The sequence below is a fragment of the Alternaria burnsii genome (assembly GCF_013036055.1).
Source record: "Alternaria burnsii strain CBS107.38 chromosome Unknown 729, whole genome shotgun sequence".
Classification (NCBI taxonomy): Eukaryota; Fungi; Ascomycota; class Dothideomycetes; order Pleosporales; family Pleosporaceae; genus Alternaria; species Alternaria burnsii.
In genome coordinates this window covers 374833-393676 of record NW_024066127.1, presented here as the reverse complement: position 1 = coordinate 393676, position 18844 = coordinate 374833, and the positions used below count along the sequence as shown (strand labels likewise).

The following is an 18844-nucleotide window of genomic DNA, read 5'->3' as shown; positions in this document are numbered from 1 at the left end:
CTCTGCAACACAATACTATATATTAACTCATTTAGAAGCTTTACAATAATAAGTAAAGCTAGAAGCTTTATAATAATAGGTAAAGCTAGAAGCTTTATAATAATAAGTAAAGCTAGAAATTTTATATAGTTTCTAAAAGCTATTATAAAGTCTTTTACTTAAGATTACTACTATAAAGTATAGTACTAAGATATAAGAGTATTTTAAAACTCTATAAGATTATTAACTACACTACTTAGAACTAAGTAGCTCTATTATATAGAGATATTAATAACTATAGTTAGTAATAAGTAAGTGTATATTTAAATAATAAATCTATATTCTAAGAGATATTAAAAATATATTTAGATATTCTTATATTAAGAATTATATACTAATGCTATCTTTTTATAAGAAAGTAAATTATAATATAGTATAGAACTATAACTATAAATCGCTTAGTTTTAGAAGATTAAATAAAAACTATAAGTAGAACTATAAGAGCAACTAAAGATTAATAAAGTAATTACTCTGCTATTACTAATACAAACAGCCTTTAGAGTAATAAAAGTACTAGTTTTAGATTATATATACGTAATTAGTTTTTCTTATAAATATACTAATATACTTTTGTATAATAGTCTTAAAAACTATAATATCTTTTTTTATTCTATCTTATTAGTACTTTTATTAGAATAGATAGTAAATATAGAAGTATAGTAGATAAGACCTTTATTTTATAATAGGATAATTAAGTATAGTAATAATATAATATATGCCTAGTTTCTAGTATTATAACTTATTAGTAGTATAAATACTCTAAGTTTGTAATTAACTCTAAATATAAGAGCTAGCTAGATTATATTACTAGAGTTATCTTAGTACTATTATAAGTATATATAATAGAAAAATAGATAATTAATTATTTAACTTATAAAGCTTATATAATAGTATAAGAAGTAGAAGTATATAACTAATATAGTTACTTAAAATAATAGAGCTACTAACCTATAAGTATCTATAGCTACTTAGTTATAATAGTACTTAGAGTTTTAATTACAACTATAATCGCACTAGTACTTTATAATAAAGTAATTGCTGTAACACGCGTAATACTACTACTACTACTACTACTACTACTGCTAGTAGTACTACTACTAGTAGTACTACGTAATCTATAGTAGCTTTCTAAGTAAGAGTAAAAAGTTAGTATTCTAAAATTAATAAAGAGAGACGTTTAAGTATACTAAGTTTAGGCTTAACTACTTAGAATCTTCTTAGTAATACTATAGTATTATATAATAATATAGTAATATAGTGATATGTAATACAAAGATCCTAGAAGCTTTATATCTAAGGCCTAGAGAGTAAGAATCTAGTATTATAGGTTGTATTCTTTTTTTATATTATTGATATCTTTTTTTTTTTTTTTAAAATTTAGAGTCTATAAGAACTTATAGAAACTTCTATAGTTATATAGATTATACTATTTATAGTTTATAATATATATAAAAAGTAAATATAAGGCTTATAGTTATTCTTACTATAAGATTATAATTACGCTTTTTACTTAAAAGAGATAATAAAGAAAGGTTAATTAAAAAGCTAATTACCTATGTAAGATAAGAATATATATTAATAGTTTAGTAAATTTTCTACTTTTTGTTATTTATAATACCTTATATAATACTTAATTTAAACTAGAGAAAATAATATAATATATTAATAGTATTATTCTACTTCCCTCCTTTACTAAAAGAGGCTAATTATTACTTAGCTAGTATAGACTATAATTACTTACTATTATTCTCCTATTTTATATAGTATAAAGTCTTCTTTTCTAAAGCTTTATTAAATCAAAGTCTTTCCTAAACTTCTTTACTAATACTTTTATATTAGTATTACTCTTTAGTATTATATATCAATTTTTTAAGTTAGAGTTTACTTTTACTCTAAATTTAGTAAGCTTAGAATCCTTAGTAAGTTTTATATTAGCTTTATAATAAATTATTATAGTTTTTCTATTACTAAAGTTAATTTAAGTAGTACACTATCTAGCCTCTTTATAAAGTATATCTTTCTATTAATTATTTTTTTTTTATTAAATAGCCTTTTGTACTAAAGTAGTACTAATTTGCTTTTAGATATATTAACACTCTAAAGTATATTTTAAAATATTATTAAGTTTCTTATTACTCTTAATGTTAGTTATAGAAATGCTTAAGTAATAAGCTATAATTTTTTATTTATATTAGAATAATATTTTGCTTACTACTTTAAATAATTACTTATCTTTATCTCTTAATTACTTTACTTATAGTACTAATAAGGTTGTTGTATTTCTTACTATATCTAAACAAAGAATTTACAAAGTAAAAGTACTTAGTTTTACTAGTAGAATCTATTCTCTACTAGTTATAACAAATACTAACGTCTTTTTAGTAAGTTATTAAGTTATAACCTAGTCTACTTAGAGTATAGAATTTAAGTTTATAACTTATTTATATTGAATTTTATACAGCGCTTTAATAAGCTCTTAATAGCTATATTTAATAAGTTTCTAATCTTAAAGAAATAACGTACTAGTAATATTATATTCAATATAATATAGTTTATTTAACTCTTTTATAAGATATTTATTTTTTAAGAATTTTAAACTATACTTAAAAAAAAAAAAGTAAGCGTAATTACTTTAAATAATAAATCTGTCTTATTAAAGAATAATAATAAAGTGCTTATACTAATATTTCATAACTACTTAGTAGTAAGTTTAACGCTCTAGTCTAAAAATAGGTACTTAGTAGTAAGTAGAACTAGTACGCTAATAAGTAGAAATAATACTATATTACTTACTTATAACTACTTAAAAGGTTAATACTAAGTATACTACTTATTACTATATAGCTTAGATACTAAGCTCTTATAGCTTAGTATATTTACGTTTATATAAGACTCTAGCATTTAATATAAAAATTATACTTTATTCTTCTATAGCTTCTTATAGTATAATATTAATTTACTAGCTATAGTAGTATATAGACTCTATCTATTATACTTATTAATTCTATAAGAACTAACTCTTAAGACTCTTAAAAACAACTTTTATACTAAGCTATCTTAGCTAAAAGCTTATAGAGTACTCTCTATCTATATAAAAGTTATTCTTTATAAAAACTTTAATACTTAGACTATAGCGTACTAAAAGGGTATTTTACTTCTATTTAACTAAGTAAATATTTTAATATAATAAGTATATATCTTTGCTTATATTTAGCTTTTAGGGAGCCTTTAGAGCTATAAAGAATTTAAAACTTTAGTCAAATATTAAAATTTCTAAATAAATATTATTATAGCTATATAGAGTAAAGTAAAGTTAGTATTTAAGAATAAACTTTTACTTTAATATACTATAGTATAGCTTAATACTATTAATCTTGCGTTATATTACTAGTATATCTATTATATTAATTTTTAAATATATATTTCTTACTCATAACGCTATTAGAGATATAAACTATTTTTACAGTAATATACTTTTATAGTTTATTAGGCGCTTTAGTATAGTACAGTTTTTCTATTAAACGTTAAAATAGGATAAAGTTAGTACTAGAAAAAATTTTGTATAAAAGGTTCTATATCTAAGAATGTTTATTGCTAATATTTTTAGGACTATATATTACGCTATATTCTCTCATATTATTTAGTAGGTAGACTTATTATATATATAAGCAAATATTTTCTACTAGTTTTCTATTATTTACTACTTATATTAAAAGTTATCTTAATAATATATTTACTTAAAGTATATTTTAGATAATTTAAAACTTCTTTACTACTTAGTAAAGCTTTTATAGCTATAGTCTCTATAGTCTATTAGAGTTTTGTAGTATAAGTAACTAAATATTAATAATATATAAATAGTTAGTATTAAGTATATCTAGTATAAATTAGTTTACTAGGTAAATAATACAGGTAAATTCTAAGTTCTAGAAACCTTTTTAGCTTATAGTTAATTTTATTCTACTAAACTACTTATAAATTTAATCTTCTCTATAATCTTAAAGTTACTAACGTAATTTATTCTTTTTAAGCTAAAGTTTTTTTTAAAAAAAAGGAGTAGCTATAATATTTGATTACTTTTTGATTTAGTAGATTTAAAATTCTTAAAGTCTAAGTAGAATAAGCTATTAAGTAATAAAAGCGCTTTAAGAATTTATAGTACTATAGTCTAGTTAATAAATTAGTAAAGTTATCTTAATTTCTACTATTTAATTAAGTCTTTAAATCTATAAGTAAAACCTTTTAGAGCTTGTAATATAGCGTTATATTTATCCTTTCTAGAGTTTTTATAATATCTTTATATAGCTTATACTCTTATATTATAGATAAATAGTTTTTACTACCTAATTAAGATCTTTTACTATAATACTATTATTTACCTATTTTTGCTACTATCTACTAAAATAATTATTAAGCTTAGAGGTTTATTATAGTAAATAAAAACTAAACCTAATATATAAATAATATAGTATCTTAAACTTTTAATTAAGGTTTTTACTCTTATAGTTTATTAGAAAGTAAAATCTTTAAAAAAAAAGTATTAAAAAGGAAGTAACTTATTCTATAAAGCTCTAATTATAGATATTATAGAATATAAAAATACTTAGAAAGATATACATATTTTTAATACTTATATAGAGTAGCTATATTATAATCTTCTAAACCTTTCTTGAAGCTAAGTTTTAACTTTACTAGTTTAGAATATAGTTAGATACTTTTATACTATTATAGTACTTATTACTTTAAAACTCTAATAGTATTATCTTAGCTACTTTTAACTTAGGTAGTACTTTATTTATATTTTTAATACACTCTCTAATAACTTCTTAAAAACTAAGTCTTAGCACTTTACTACTATAGTTTATTTTAGAACTTTATACTACTATATTATTCATATATAATTTATAGCTATAAGGAATTAAGTCTTAGAAATTCGTAGTTACTACTTATATAAACTATACTACTAAGTTTATTATCTCTATTAGTTGTATTTATAATAATATAAATCTATAGCTTAGTATAAAGAAAATAAAAAGTAGTATTAATAAGTTATAAGACTAGACTTAGATATAATTTTAAAAGCAGGCTATAAAGAATCTAAATTCTTATTTTATAAACTTTTAGTAGTACTTATTAAAGTTAGAAAAGAATTTCTATCTTTGATTATTACTCTATTAATCTTATAAGTATTCTAGATAAAGTAGTATTCTAAATCTTTATTTTTACTAAGAACTAAATATTACTATAGTAGCTTTTACTATACCTAAAGACTATTTTTTTAGTTTCTTAAAATTATTTTCTTTGTTTATTTTAGAGCTTTCTTAGATAGAGATATTGTTATCTTTCTCTAAACTATAGAGTCTAGTATAAATACATATAGAATATATAGTATTAAGGTAAATATTTTAGAATTTAAATATTAAGGCTTAGAGCTACTTTTCTTTAAGAATTTATAAATTAATTTTTCTTTAATTAAAGCTTTCGCTATCTAGCTTCTCTTATATTTAAACTTTTTATTAAGATTATTATATTAAACTCTAGAAAACACTATATAGCCTTTAATTAACTTTTAGAATTACTAGTTTAATTAGTATATATTAAGTTATTACTTAAAAGAAGCTCTTTTCTGTAAAATAAGCTTTTTTTCTACTATATAAGGTATAACTAAAAAGTTATAAACTAAGAGTAATTTTCTTTTTCTAGTTAATATATAGTAGTAAGTTTAATACTAGATGTTCTATTTTTTACTTCCTTATCTATATTATTCTATATTCTATCTATATTATATAGCTACTACTCTACTTATTTAAAATATCAAATATCTTTTTAAGCTTTATTAAGTTCTCTATTAATACTTAGCTTTACTATTATAAATAGTATACTATATATACTTTTTATAGCTATACTTCTATCTTAAGTACACTAAATAGTCTCTTAATAGCTATAATAAATATAGGTATCCTTACTTATTAATACTAATAAGTATTTTTTTATTTCTATATATAGACTATAAAAGATCTTTATAAAAAGACTATACGTATTAGTATTTAGATATAGATACTTTCTCTAGGCTTTATACTTTTTTATTAAGCTATCTATTACTATATTATATAGTATGTTTTATGTAGAAGCTACTAACAGCTTATTAAGTCTAGCTAATATATTATTCTATACTAACTTATACCTAAGCCTAATCTTCTAATTATTTTTATTTTACTTAGCTTTTAGACTTAGCTTAGAGCTTTAATACTAAGTTTTTAACTCTATACTTTTTTAGTTAAACTAATATACGCAAAATAGAAAAAAGAGTATTATTTATAGTACTAATAAAGCTAGCTCTTAGTAAACTATCTTCTAAGTAGAGAGTATATTTTCTTTTTCTATTTACTCTTTATTAGAAGGTTTATAACGTATTTATAGAATATAAATTTATAAAAATTAGTAAGCTTAAAGTAGACCTTAGTATTAAAAAGTCTATAAATATAATAATATTATTAATAGCTATTAGAATGTAAGAAACTATACTTATAGTGTTTTTAAAACTGCTTTTTCCTACTTATATCTCTAGAAGTATTATTTCTACTAATATATAAGTAATTAATAGTTTTACTACTAGAGCTTTCTTAGGGTAAATAGTATTAAGCTTAATTTTTAAGTATAGACCTACTAAAGGCTTTATACTATTAATACTTACTAGACTATATAAGTAATTATATCTTATATATCTAAATCTATATTTATAGCTATTTTTTTTTCTATTTTATTATACTTTACTTTATATTTTTATTAATACCTAATCTTATTAATATACTAAAAAATATATATATACTTTACCTCTAAAGAGCTACAAAATAGCTCTAGTTATCTTTTTAAAAATACTACGTAGGTCTTAACTTTTAAAGTTAATCTATGCTTAGCTTTTCAATAGATATATTTAATATAGCTTACTATTAGAGTATAAATTTAATTAACGTGCTAGTAAGAACACGCAGAGATAACAATATTGAGTTATACTATATTATATCATAGTAGAAGTGTATTCCTAAACACTTACTTAGCTTTACTATATATAGCTATATATATACTTATTTAAAAACTTATTAATTATAAGTAAAGCTGATACTATAAGTTCTATATAGTTTTAGAGAGCTACTATAGAGTTTTAGGTAGTTACTATAAAGCTTAATATTAGAATAAAAGTATAGTTCTAGTATTTATTAGAAATAACTATAGTTAATATTAGGTAACTAGAGGTTTAAACTATAGAACTTAATATCTAGAATATATTTAAATATAGACTTATATATTATTCTTAACTTCTATATTCTAATATCTTATCCTTAATATATAGTAACTTATTATATATAATTATATTATAAGTATAAAGTGCTTAGTTATTAAAAGCCTTATAGTTAGCTTAATAATCATAATAATAATACTAATAATAATAATAATAATAATAATAATAATAATTATAAATAATACGCTAATAGCTACTTATTAATATTATAAAGATTAAGTTAGACTTAGTATAAACTACCTTAAAAGTAACTTTTAGTACTAAGTATAAATTCTTATATAGTTAGTTAGCTTATTTAAGTTAAGCCTAGAAAAGCTTAAAGATAAGTTAAGTAAGAAACTATTTATTCTTAAAGTTCTTATTTAGTACTTTTTTTATATAAGCTAAAATAACTATTAGTCAAAAAGATAAAAGCTTTACTTATAACTAAAATATTAAAGTAAAGTAATCAAATAACATAGTTATAGTTTATAGCTTAAGAACTAATAAGTAGAAAAGTTATCTTAAATAATCTATTTAATAGCTAGCTAGACTTTATCTATACTATAATTTAAGTTTAAGAATAAGTATAATAAGAATAGTTAGAAATATATAGTAAATACTAATAAAGTAGTAAATAATTAATTTAGTAACTAAAATAGCTTAAGAGATAATAAGAAAGAAATCTAATAAACGCGTACCTAAAATAGTTACTTTAAATATTAAAACGCTGCTAAGCTTTAGGTATTTATAGCTACTTAGTAGTAATTATAACTATAATTATAATTATAATAGTACCTATACTACTTACCTTAGTAATAAAGTAATTACTATAATATACGTAATACTATTACTACTTAATCTCTAGATAGTATTAGTAATAGCTATAATAATAAGTATATTTTATTTAAGTATAAAGTAGCTTATTATATAAGAGTAGAAGGTTAATATTATAATATTAGTAAAATAAGACGTTTAAGTATGTTTAAGCTTAACTACTTAAAATATCTTTAATACTACTATAATATTATGCGATGACGCGATAACGTAATAACACGTAATATAGAAATACTATAGGCTCTATCTCTAAGGCCTAGAGAGGGTAAAAATTAAGTTATTTTTAATATAAACTACTTTAAAGATAACTTTAATTACTAAGTATAAGCTTGTATATAGCTAGTTAGCTTATTTAACTTAAGCGTAGAAGAGCTTAAAAGTAGGTTTAATAAAAAACTAATTAGAATTAAACTTCTTTTTATTAGTACTATGTTTATACTAGCTAGAAAAGATAAAGATTTAAAAAATAAAGCCTTTTTTAATACTTAGATATAAGATAATAGTAGTTACATAATATACTTATAGCTAAAAGTAAAAAACTAATAAGTAGAATAAATGTCTTTAGAATGTTTATAATAGTTAATTTAAAAGCTAACTAAACTATATCTATATTATTATTTATAAACTTAAATAAGTATAATAAAATAAATAATTAACATAGTAACTTAGATAGCTTAGAAAGTAATAATTAAAGAATATAGATATATAACTAATATAGTTACTTTAGATAATAGAACTACTGCTAAGCTATAAGTACTTATAGCTACTTAGTAGTAATTATAATTATAATTAAGATAATAATTATAATAGTACTAGTACTTACTCTTATAATAAAGTAGTTACTATTATACGCTTAATAATGCTACTACTTAGTCTCTAAGTAGTGTTAGTAATAGCTATAATCTTTCTTTATTCTTAATACTTTATACTCTTTACTTAAGTAGAATTCTTAGATTAAGTTTTCTATATTTATAAACTTTAAAGCTAAAGTCTAAGTATTCTAATATTTATCTAAGTTTTCTAGTATAGCTAATAATATAGTTAGCTTTTTTCTTTTTTACTTCTAGAAAGAGTATAACTTTCTAAGCTTCTTTACTATCTAAAGTAATATTAAATAGTTAAGTATTATTTTTTTAATTTTCTTTTATATGTCTTTATTCTTAAAGTTATATATATTATATAATATATATTTTAGTGAAGTAGTAATAATTAGTAGTATATATATATTTTAAGTATAGTTTATACCTTAAATAAATTAATAACCTTACTAAATAACTTCTTTTTTAGTTATTATAGAATGTTTATATATTTTATACTTAGTAATACTAATTTTAAATCCTAAAAAAAAATTAAGATCTATATATTAACTATAATTATAATAGCTCTAGTTTTTCTATACTTAGTATTGTTATTATTTAGCTAATACATATGTAATTTATATATAATATACTCTATTAATAGTGTTTAGTACTTCCTCTTTTAGCTAGCTATTTATAGATAGTATATAGAGTAATAAGTTTTTTCTATATATAGTATAGAATAGTCTTAATTCTATAAGTTTATAGACTAAACTATTATAAGTAAATTATATAGCAAGTAATAATATAATCTAGTTATTTTACGTATTTATAATAATACTTAAAAATACTCTAAAATATTCTAGATTTTATATTTAGTTTGTTTATCTATATATAATTTAAAAGCTATACTAGATTTATACTTTACTTATACTTAGTAGTAAACTTTTATCTAAAAAGTTAAAATTAGAATTAATTTCTACTCTAATTAGCTACTAATTAAAATACTCTAATATATGTATATATATAAATAAAGTAGAATTTAGTAAATTATTAAAAATCTTATATCTTTAAACTAAGTATATCTTTTTTTATGTAGCATCTAATAGCTTCTACTTTTATAAGTATACTGCTATTTTATTCTAACTCTATAATCTTAGCTATATTAAGTAGATTACTATATACTTATAAGCTATAATAGATTAATACTATAAAGTATTGTTCTTCTCTAGTAGAATATACTTATAGCTATTTAAACTTAAGCTTTATATTATATCTTTTAAATTTATTAGTAGTATAAACGTTATAATTATAAAACGTTATTTTAGTATATAGTAAGAAATACTTAGAAAAGCTATTAACCTACTCTAGTTAGCTATATTACGTATAGTTTAGTTACTTATCCTACTTAAGCTAATAGTATAAGACTTAGTAGTTTTAGAATAATATTTATATAATTCTATAGTTAAGTAGTAAAGAGCTTTAATATTTCTTAACTTATTATTAGTTATTGTTATAACTATTTAGAAGAGAACTTCTAGAAAGCTTTTAAGTAACTTTTAGCTTAAAAAAATAAAGCTTATTAGTCTATAGTTATAATATTATTATTATTAAGTTATATTAGAAGATTAGACTATAGTAATTAAAGAGAGATTTTAAGAGACTTTATAATATAAAAGTTAATAAGTAGACTCTTAAATATATATAACTTACTTATTTTTCTAGTAATATTACTTTAAAAATTATAAGTATATCTATAAATACGTTTCTAAATATTATTATAAATATATTTATATATATATCTATAAGTATACTTATAACTATTTCTTATATCTACTCTTAAGTTAAGCTTTTTAAGTAAACTACTTTTTATAGTAAGTTTTATAAAAATACTATATATAATATAGTACTAAAAATTTACTACTAATATATAGAAAATAAAATATAAATTACTTCTTAAGTTTATATTAACTTAATTCTAAGGCTTTAGAAAAACGTAATACTAATAATTACTACTAGTATTACTTATTATAAACTTACTTACTATTTACTATAGTTTAAAGCTAATAAAGAAAACTATAATCTATTACTTAAAGAAATAGTTAAATATTATATTTTATAGAAGAATTTATTATATTTCTATATAATAAAGTTATAAGCTAATAACTTATAGCTATAAGAGATAGTATATCTTATAAACGCCTATATAGCTAAGATTAATAGTATCTAGTTTTAAGCTTTTATAAACTTATAGAAGTAAGTTAAGAGTTTTATTAATTACTTATTAATAAAGCTCTACTATTATAAGTACCTTTTATTTTTACTTTTATCTTTTTTAACTCTTTTATAAACTAATTAAATTAAGTTATTATACGCGTATATATAAAATTAAAAAGCTTTAAAAATAGCTTACTTAAGTAAATTAGATATAACTAAATAGATAGTAGAAGAATAGAGATAGAAGAATAAGAGTATTTATAAATATTAGTATAGTTAAGTTATATAGTAACGCTTATTTAGTAAAAGAAATAGCTAGTATTTATTATATTAATATAGATATAGCTATAGCTATATTAGTAATAAAGTAATATACTATTTTACGTAATTCTAATAGTATAATATAATAAGCCTAAGCTCTAAACGCTATACTTAGTATTATTATCATTCTCCTGCCTGTTAAGAAATTAATAGTAATAAAGCTATAATAGTCTAATTACTTTCTATAGTCTTATTAGTTTCTAGTATATAAAGCTAAGTATAATTATATATAGTCTTATAGATTTTAAAATAATCCTACTATACGTAGAGGCGCTAATGTATATATTATATATAGAACTGCAGAACACGTCCTATAATTCTTATTACTTATTTGTTTAGCTATGTTGCTACTTTAATTTAAAATGTAATTGTCCTCTTTCTTACTAGTCTACGCTTACCTATAATACTGCTGAAACCGTAACTAATCGATAAACAGCTGACCTCTGCTGCTCCTACTCGTGATCAACGTGAACTGATTACTACGTTTTGCAGATGTGAAGACTGTAAAAGTAGGTCCTTTGCATCGAAAGCTCTACAGGACGCGTGCTACGTCGCTGGAGGATATGGGCTTTAATGCTTTTTGCTTTTCAAATCAGCCGTAGAATGGAAACAACCTTGCACGTTTCGAGGTAGTAGGCTAAGATTCGGTTCTCAGGCGTGCCTTAAGCGCTCATGCAAGCCCAGGCCGGCCCTAGCTGCCCGGTTCGGCATAATTAGCTCTTAGCCCCCGCCTACCCATTACCTAGATCGAGTTAAGCCTTAGGAAGTATGTGTATAGAGACCTGCGATGTAACATCATCCGAATACAAAAAGCAATGCTAGTGCTGATTTTGACATGAAATGATATATGTCGTCTGATAGTGTATGTAAGTGTAGTGGATATACTCTTGGCTATCTTGTATTCGATCACCCGATCGTGATAATCGCTAGAACGATAGTATCCTCATCTATCGGTCAAAAGTTTGGCGTACGCGCAACTATGCTGCATTGGCCCGACTCTAAAACATTTGACGCGGCGATCTAGAACATTATGAGCGGTCACGTAGCTGCCTAGTCGATCAGTATCCTTAGCACGACGATGATGGTATTCGAGGCGGGTAACGAGCCAATGAGCATGAATACGATCTTTGTTATATTCCACGGAGAAACAAGCCCTCACAATTCATTGTGCTCAATTCCATACTTCGGTGCAAAGGCTATACACAGGGGAGCAAAGTTTCCAACGAGCAAACCATAGGCAGATTGATTATCAGATTAGAACAGTCACGAACCAGACAGTGATCTCTCGGGGCCTACTCTAGTAATCAGTCTGCCTATCGCTTAGTTGTTGGGAACTCCACATGAGAGTCCCCAATAACTCCAAGCTGTACAGTCGTACTACAACTCCTGAACCTTTACCAGCTACGACTCTAGCGCTAGATGATAAGGCGGCTGTACATACGGCTTAGTTGCAGCGTAAGACTGTAATGCACTATTGACTTGATTGACGTGCTGGTGATAAGACGCAGGCAAACCGCTGTTGAGTTAAACTGAATTGTATCGCAGTAGAAGTGTGTTCCCAAACACTTGTCTTCACTATATACCGTTTTGTATGTGATGCACCTTCAAGTAATATGTCATTAAATCATGTTGCATGAGCTAAGCTTGATTCTCAAGCAGTATATGGTATGATGATATCGGGTCAATCTTCCAACCTTCCTAACGCACCCATTCAACCCGTGCATCTAGGACATTACAGATGTGCTGCATTTCGTTTTCTTTTCTCCTCCCATAAGCTTTCACTGCCTCTGCACGTCGCTAACACGATCCTCTATTGGCATAACACAGCTTCGTATACTCCGCTTTTGTGAATCATGAGATCATAAACCAAGTCTAGAGTCGAACCCGGCAAAGCCAGTTTCACGTGCTAAGAAGATCTATAGCAATATAAATACTTTCATTGTAGCCACTTTGGAACGATACAGTCAATCTCTTACAGAGCCAGATCATTACACCACCGACGTTGCTTCAAGTTTTTCCGAGTTAGTAGTGCCCCGATATCGCTCGACACTAATCTAACATATCTCACTTAGATCTTGGAAACCCATCCAACATGAGCTACATGTCCGTTGCTATGCGCCCCTGGATTTCCGTGGAATCTTGGGGCCCAGATCGCATCGATGTTATCGGGATCGGCACAGACAATCAAATGTACCGCAAGAGCTTCGACAGGAGTGACCGCGGCTGGAAGCCTGCTGCCACTTCGTGGGAGCCACTGGGCGGCAAGTTCAAGCAGGTTCCCGCGGCCATATCCTGGGGTTTCGGCCGGCTTGACATTTTTGGCATTGGTCTGGACAACCAGCCGTACCACAAGGCGTGGGGAAAGAACAGGAAGGCAGGAGACTTCTGGATCATCAGCGACTGGCAGGGCATAACAGGTGGGCTCGTAAGCGCTCCTGTCCCTGTCTCTTGGGGGAATGGACGCATCGACATCTTCGGCATCGGTGGCACGGGTCATACGATGTACCGCAGGACTTATGGGGAGGACTGGACTCCAGGCGCCTGGGAGAAACTTCCGGGCAAGTTCAAGAGCCTCCCCTCCGCTGTCTCATGGGGTCCAGGCAGGCTTGATGTTTTCGCCATTGGCATGGATGACCAAATGTACCACAGAGCATATGACGGTGGTAAATGGCTGTCCAGTTGGAATGGAATGTCTGGCAAATTCAAGAGCTGTCCGTTTTCTGTATCATGGGGCTCAGGTAGGCTTGATGTCTTTGGCATCGGGCTTGATGATCAGATGTATCACAAAGCCTACGACGGAAAGGACTGGGTTTCGAAGGACTGGAAGGGGATCAGTGTCAAATTCAAGAGCACTCCCTCAGCTGTCTCATGGGAATCTGGCCGGATCGATGTTTTCGGCATTGAGCTAGATGACCAGATGTATCATAAAGCATTCGACAATGGTAACTAGCAAGGTGACTGGAAGGGAATGACTGGAAAGTTCAAGAGCGCTGCCGCCGCGGTCTCGTGGGGAAAAGGCCGGATCGATGTATTTGGTATCGGAATGGACGATGGGGTTTGGCAGCAATACTACACGGACAATAAGTGGTCTGGAAGTTGGGGATCTTTCGGCGGAAAGTTCAAGACATTCTAAGCGCTTTGGTACTGTGTAGGACTTTGTAGATTTCTAGCTCAACCTCAAATCGACTTCTGCCTACTATGCTTACTTCTGGCCTTCTTTAAACATGGTGCACTCCATGTAATCCCTAAGAAATCGTCTCAGCCTTGCGGACATGTCCCGTAGATTGTGGGACGATGATGAGAAAGGTAGAGAGACATCTCAGTAGGCAAATAATGTTTATGTGTCTAACAGGTTAAATCATAAACAGCTGCAGCTGTTATTACTACAAGCATTGTAGTAGAAGAGACCGGCGCAGAATCTCTCGAGCCGTACTGAAGACCACAAGATAGCGAGAACAACTTGTCATCGACTTAAGCGACGACGATAAGTTGTAGGCGTGTTCCAGATCACTTATAGTTAACTTTTGACAGCTGTTGTCTGCTTACGGCCCACTACTTGCTGATGTGACCAGATGTCGGGCCCGTGTTAGTTCCGCTTCATTCTCAGACGGCTACCTACGTCCAATGACCGGATGAGGAGCGTTGATGCATGAGACGGAAATCTGGCCCGTACTAGGCTTAACCATGCTGCACGACCTATGGGGTATTGTGCGTCGATCTACAGTAAGGCACTGTTGCGCTGGGTGTGCCCTTGACAACACCCTTGCATGCGTGCGTGATCTGTGATAGAACTCGGCATATAGACTATAGCGCGGTCACACAATGTCACTCATTGCCGATAGTACGATCGTGCTAGTTCAAGTGTAGTTGTCAGTCCGACCTCCCGCGGTTTAGTGTTGCTAGCAGCTGGGCGGATGCTTTAGTGTCAAACTTCATGCCAGAAAAGAATGCAGGCGCAAGAGTCCCCGCATCGCTGTTGACTTGTTTTTCTTCGTTCTCTTATGCTGTAACCTGCGAGATGAAGCTGTGTTTTGATGTTCTGATCAGGCATTCTCTTCATGCTGAGCGGCTAGCGGACTCCTCGAAGCATCGGGTGCCTGTATGTTCTTTGCTCTAACCGTCTGGTGTATGAAGCTCAAGGTGGAATATATGAGACGAGATGTATTAGACCCCAGGGATAGGCTGACAGACTTGATCAAGTGGCACTTCTCTTAGCGAACCCAGCCGCAGTGTCACGGTCATAAGTAGCACTCGACGAGACGGCGCAACCCTCTTTGAGAGCTGAAGTGTCGAATATAGAAGAAAGTTTAGGTTCTGTCGTTACGAGGACTCGACTCCGGAGGGGTCAGATTGGCGAGGAACCTCATGATTGCCGCTTCAGTCATAGCATGGCTAAGGTTGGGCCATAACCGAAATGAGGCGGTTCGCACTCGCGCTAATGCGAAACAGCGCGTGGAACGCCACGTTCCAGATGGCGCACTATTGGACTACGCCAACCGGCAGTTGGACCTCTCCTCCACTCAACAATTCCTTGCGTGGGGACAATCAGCCACTCCATACATCCATTCCTCTTTACACGGATGTGAGGTCATTACCCTGGGTCGCTGTTGTTCTGGTGCGGGAACTGCGTTAGTGAAGGTCATGGTCGGAAGCCACGCGTCTCAATTGTAACTCAGACACGCATCTAATACCATGGCGACGGGGAAGCCATGATCTTCAATTTTTGAATACACGGACGCAGTATCATGTACTTGGCCTTTTGCAGCAGCCAGATTCTAAAGCGCCATCGCAACCGGCAGATGTCTCTTCACTCGAGCCTAGCGCCACAGCTGGTACCTGAGTACTTACCCTTTCTGGTTCCACACATCCCATCAGATGTGTGGCTTCTAAGCACACAAGAACGCGCTACTTGCCTGCATGTTTTCGCTCTTTGCTAGAGCTGCAGGATCAATGTGCAACATGACCCAAGCCAGGCCTACGATGCTGATCAACTTCAACTTCGATCCGTATGTACATCGAGAAACAACGTTCCTGGGGAACACATAGTCACTTTGTGCTATTGCCTCATGTCCTCAGCGACAATATTCCCACCAAGCCGTGCCCGGAAAATTCATTCCGAAAGCTGCCACCCCGAATCGTGTATGCATGACTCTGGGGAGAAGTTCATTATGGTACCCTAGTACTTAGTTCCCGCCCCTAAACGTTCAACATCGTAAATCCGCATGAGGACTCAAATCCTTTTCGTCCCTCGGCATCGTCTGCTTCAGGCGTTTGGGGCAATTGAGTTCGGCCGTCTGTAACACGATGGAAGCAAGTCGTCTCCGCGATACCGTCATTGGATGCTTTTGTTTACTGATCGTTGAATATCTTTCTAAAGCAGCATGGCGTTTATTCTTCAAGGTGGTGCACATTGATGTAGAGTCGTTCGTGCATTGATAGTGAACTGGTCGTCAGTGCGAGGGGAATGCATATCAGGATGCGACCCCAGCCAGTTCCCGCATTTGAGACCCCTGCTTAAACCTCTAATTTAGATCACCTCCCTGGGTTGTATAATAATTCCTGGATATTATGGTACAAACGCATCTACGCTTGATCTCCGTATTCTTAGTTGTTGAAGCTGCCATGGCCCAGACCTCATCCAATACCTCAGTCGTATCGATGCTGGGGATGATACCTCAGTGCTCGGTAAGTTGTATCTGAGCTACCTAATAAGACAAATCGATATTGATGACATGTTCTCCCAGGTACCATGCGTCATGACAACGCTGTTCAAGGACGGCGGCTGTCCATTAACCACTGCCACAGCTTTAGCAGACTGCGCATGTACCAACACCACGATGCAGTCCCATCTATCCGCCTGTGTGCAACGTTCTTGCGACTTCGCGGAGCAGATAGGTAAAAGTTCTTACACACGGCATCTCACCTTCGAGACACTGACAGCCTTCTAGAAGTCACGGTATTCGCCGGAGGCCTGTGCAAAAGCTATCCAAAGGAGTCGCGGGTACACGAACTGAAGACCATCGCTATCGTTACTATTGCGCTATCCATCCCGTTCCTCACCTTGCGCCTCTATTCGCGGTGGCTCAAGACTCGCCATCTCTGGTCCGATGACGCGTACGCCATCATCGCCGCGGTTCTCCTCGTCGCCGTGTCAGTCATCATCCTTCGAATGTCCCTTATGGGGTTTGGACTCCATTATTGGGACATACCAGTAGCCCACGGCGTCGAGCTGCTGAAGCTGTACTATGCCTGCCAGATGCTCTATGTTCTGGTGCAAATCTTCTCCAAAGTTGCCATCCTGGCGTTGTATTCCCGGCTATTTCCACAATTCATGGCCTGGTTCCAATGGACCGTGCGCATCATGATCACTTTCATGTTTGTCCACGGACTCGTGTTCTTCCTACTCGTTACTTTCCAGTGTCTGCCTATTGTTTCCATCTGGAACAAAACCATTGATGGGAAGTGCCTTCCTGTCAACGTCGTCATCGGCTTCACAGGTGCTGGATTGAGTATCGTCGAAGATATCATCATCTTGCTTCTTCCGATTCATCCCCTCTGGCAACTGCAGATGAGCTTCAGGAAGAAGGTTGGATTGATCGTTCTCATCAGCGTTGGGTCGTTGTAAGTTCTCCGCCCAATAGGCACCGACTGAGACCGTTACTAAATTCTACCCAGCGCATGCATCACCAGCATCGTGCGCCTCAAGTTCGTCCTCAAGTACGCCAACACCTACGACTCAACCTGGGATAATGTCGACGTCATCAAGTGGTCCCTCATTGAGATTCTCTCAGCCTGCATATGCGGCAACCTTATGCCTCTACGCCCAATTGTCGACAAGATACTGCCCAGCCTTCGCTCTGTCTTCAACTCTTACTCCAAGGGGTCGCGTAAGAATTCTGAGAACAGCTCTGATGGCGTCGCAAAGTCTAAGTGGTATCGCGTCGACAAGGGCGATAGGAAACCGAAGCTCATTTCAACGCTCCAGATTACTCGAATGAGCCTGACCCCGCGATGGGCCAGTGAGGAGGAAAGTGCAACTCGGATGACATCGCCCTTGGACAAGCCGCTGCCTGCACTCCCAGAGATGGCGCACAAGGTACATGAACACCATGTTGGAGAGGGATATATGCATTTAGTATCGAATCGAGCTACCAGGGGAAGCCTTGTATGCACAATGCGTTCCTTTGATGAAGAGTCTGAGGCAGGCAGGGGTGGTCGTGAGGTCCTCAGCCCACCAGCTCGCGGCCGCGAAGAGTGCCACTCGGGATCGTGGAGTCGGGCGCTGAGCATGATATTCGAGCGACGATAGCCATTGCTGGCACGAATCCTTTAACCTTACGCAGCTGACGACGTA

General features: G+C 30.6%; 2 protein-coding genes across 2 annotated transcripts; both read left to right on the top strand.

Annotated features, from left to right (window-relative positions):
* Positions 1 to 13582: 13582 nt before the first annotated feature.
* GT037_010436 (uncharacterized protein) lies at positions 13583 to 14440 on the top strand (the record flags this gene model as incomplete). Its single annotated transcript, XM_038935483.1, has 1 exon — positions 13583 to 14440. One exon carries the CDS (start codon positions 13583 to 13585, stop codon positions 14438 to 14440), a length of 858 nt encoding a protein of 285 aa, XP_038781991.1.
* Positions 14441 to 17327: 2887 nt separating this feature from the next.
* GT037_010435 (uncharacterized protein) lies at positions 17328 to 18799 on the top strand (the record flags this gene model as incomplete). Its single annotated transcript, XM_038935482.1, has 3 exons — positions 17328 to 17385; positions 17439 to 18111; positions 18166 to 18799. 3 exons carry the CDS (start codon positions 17328 to 17330, stop codon positions 18797 to 18799), a joined length of 1365 nt encoding a protein of 454 aa, XP_038781990.1.
* Positions 18800 to 18844: the final 45 nt, after the last annotated feature.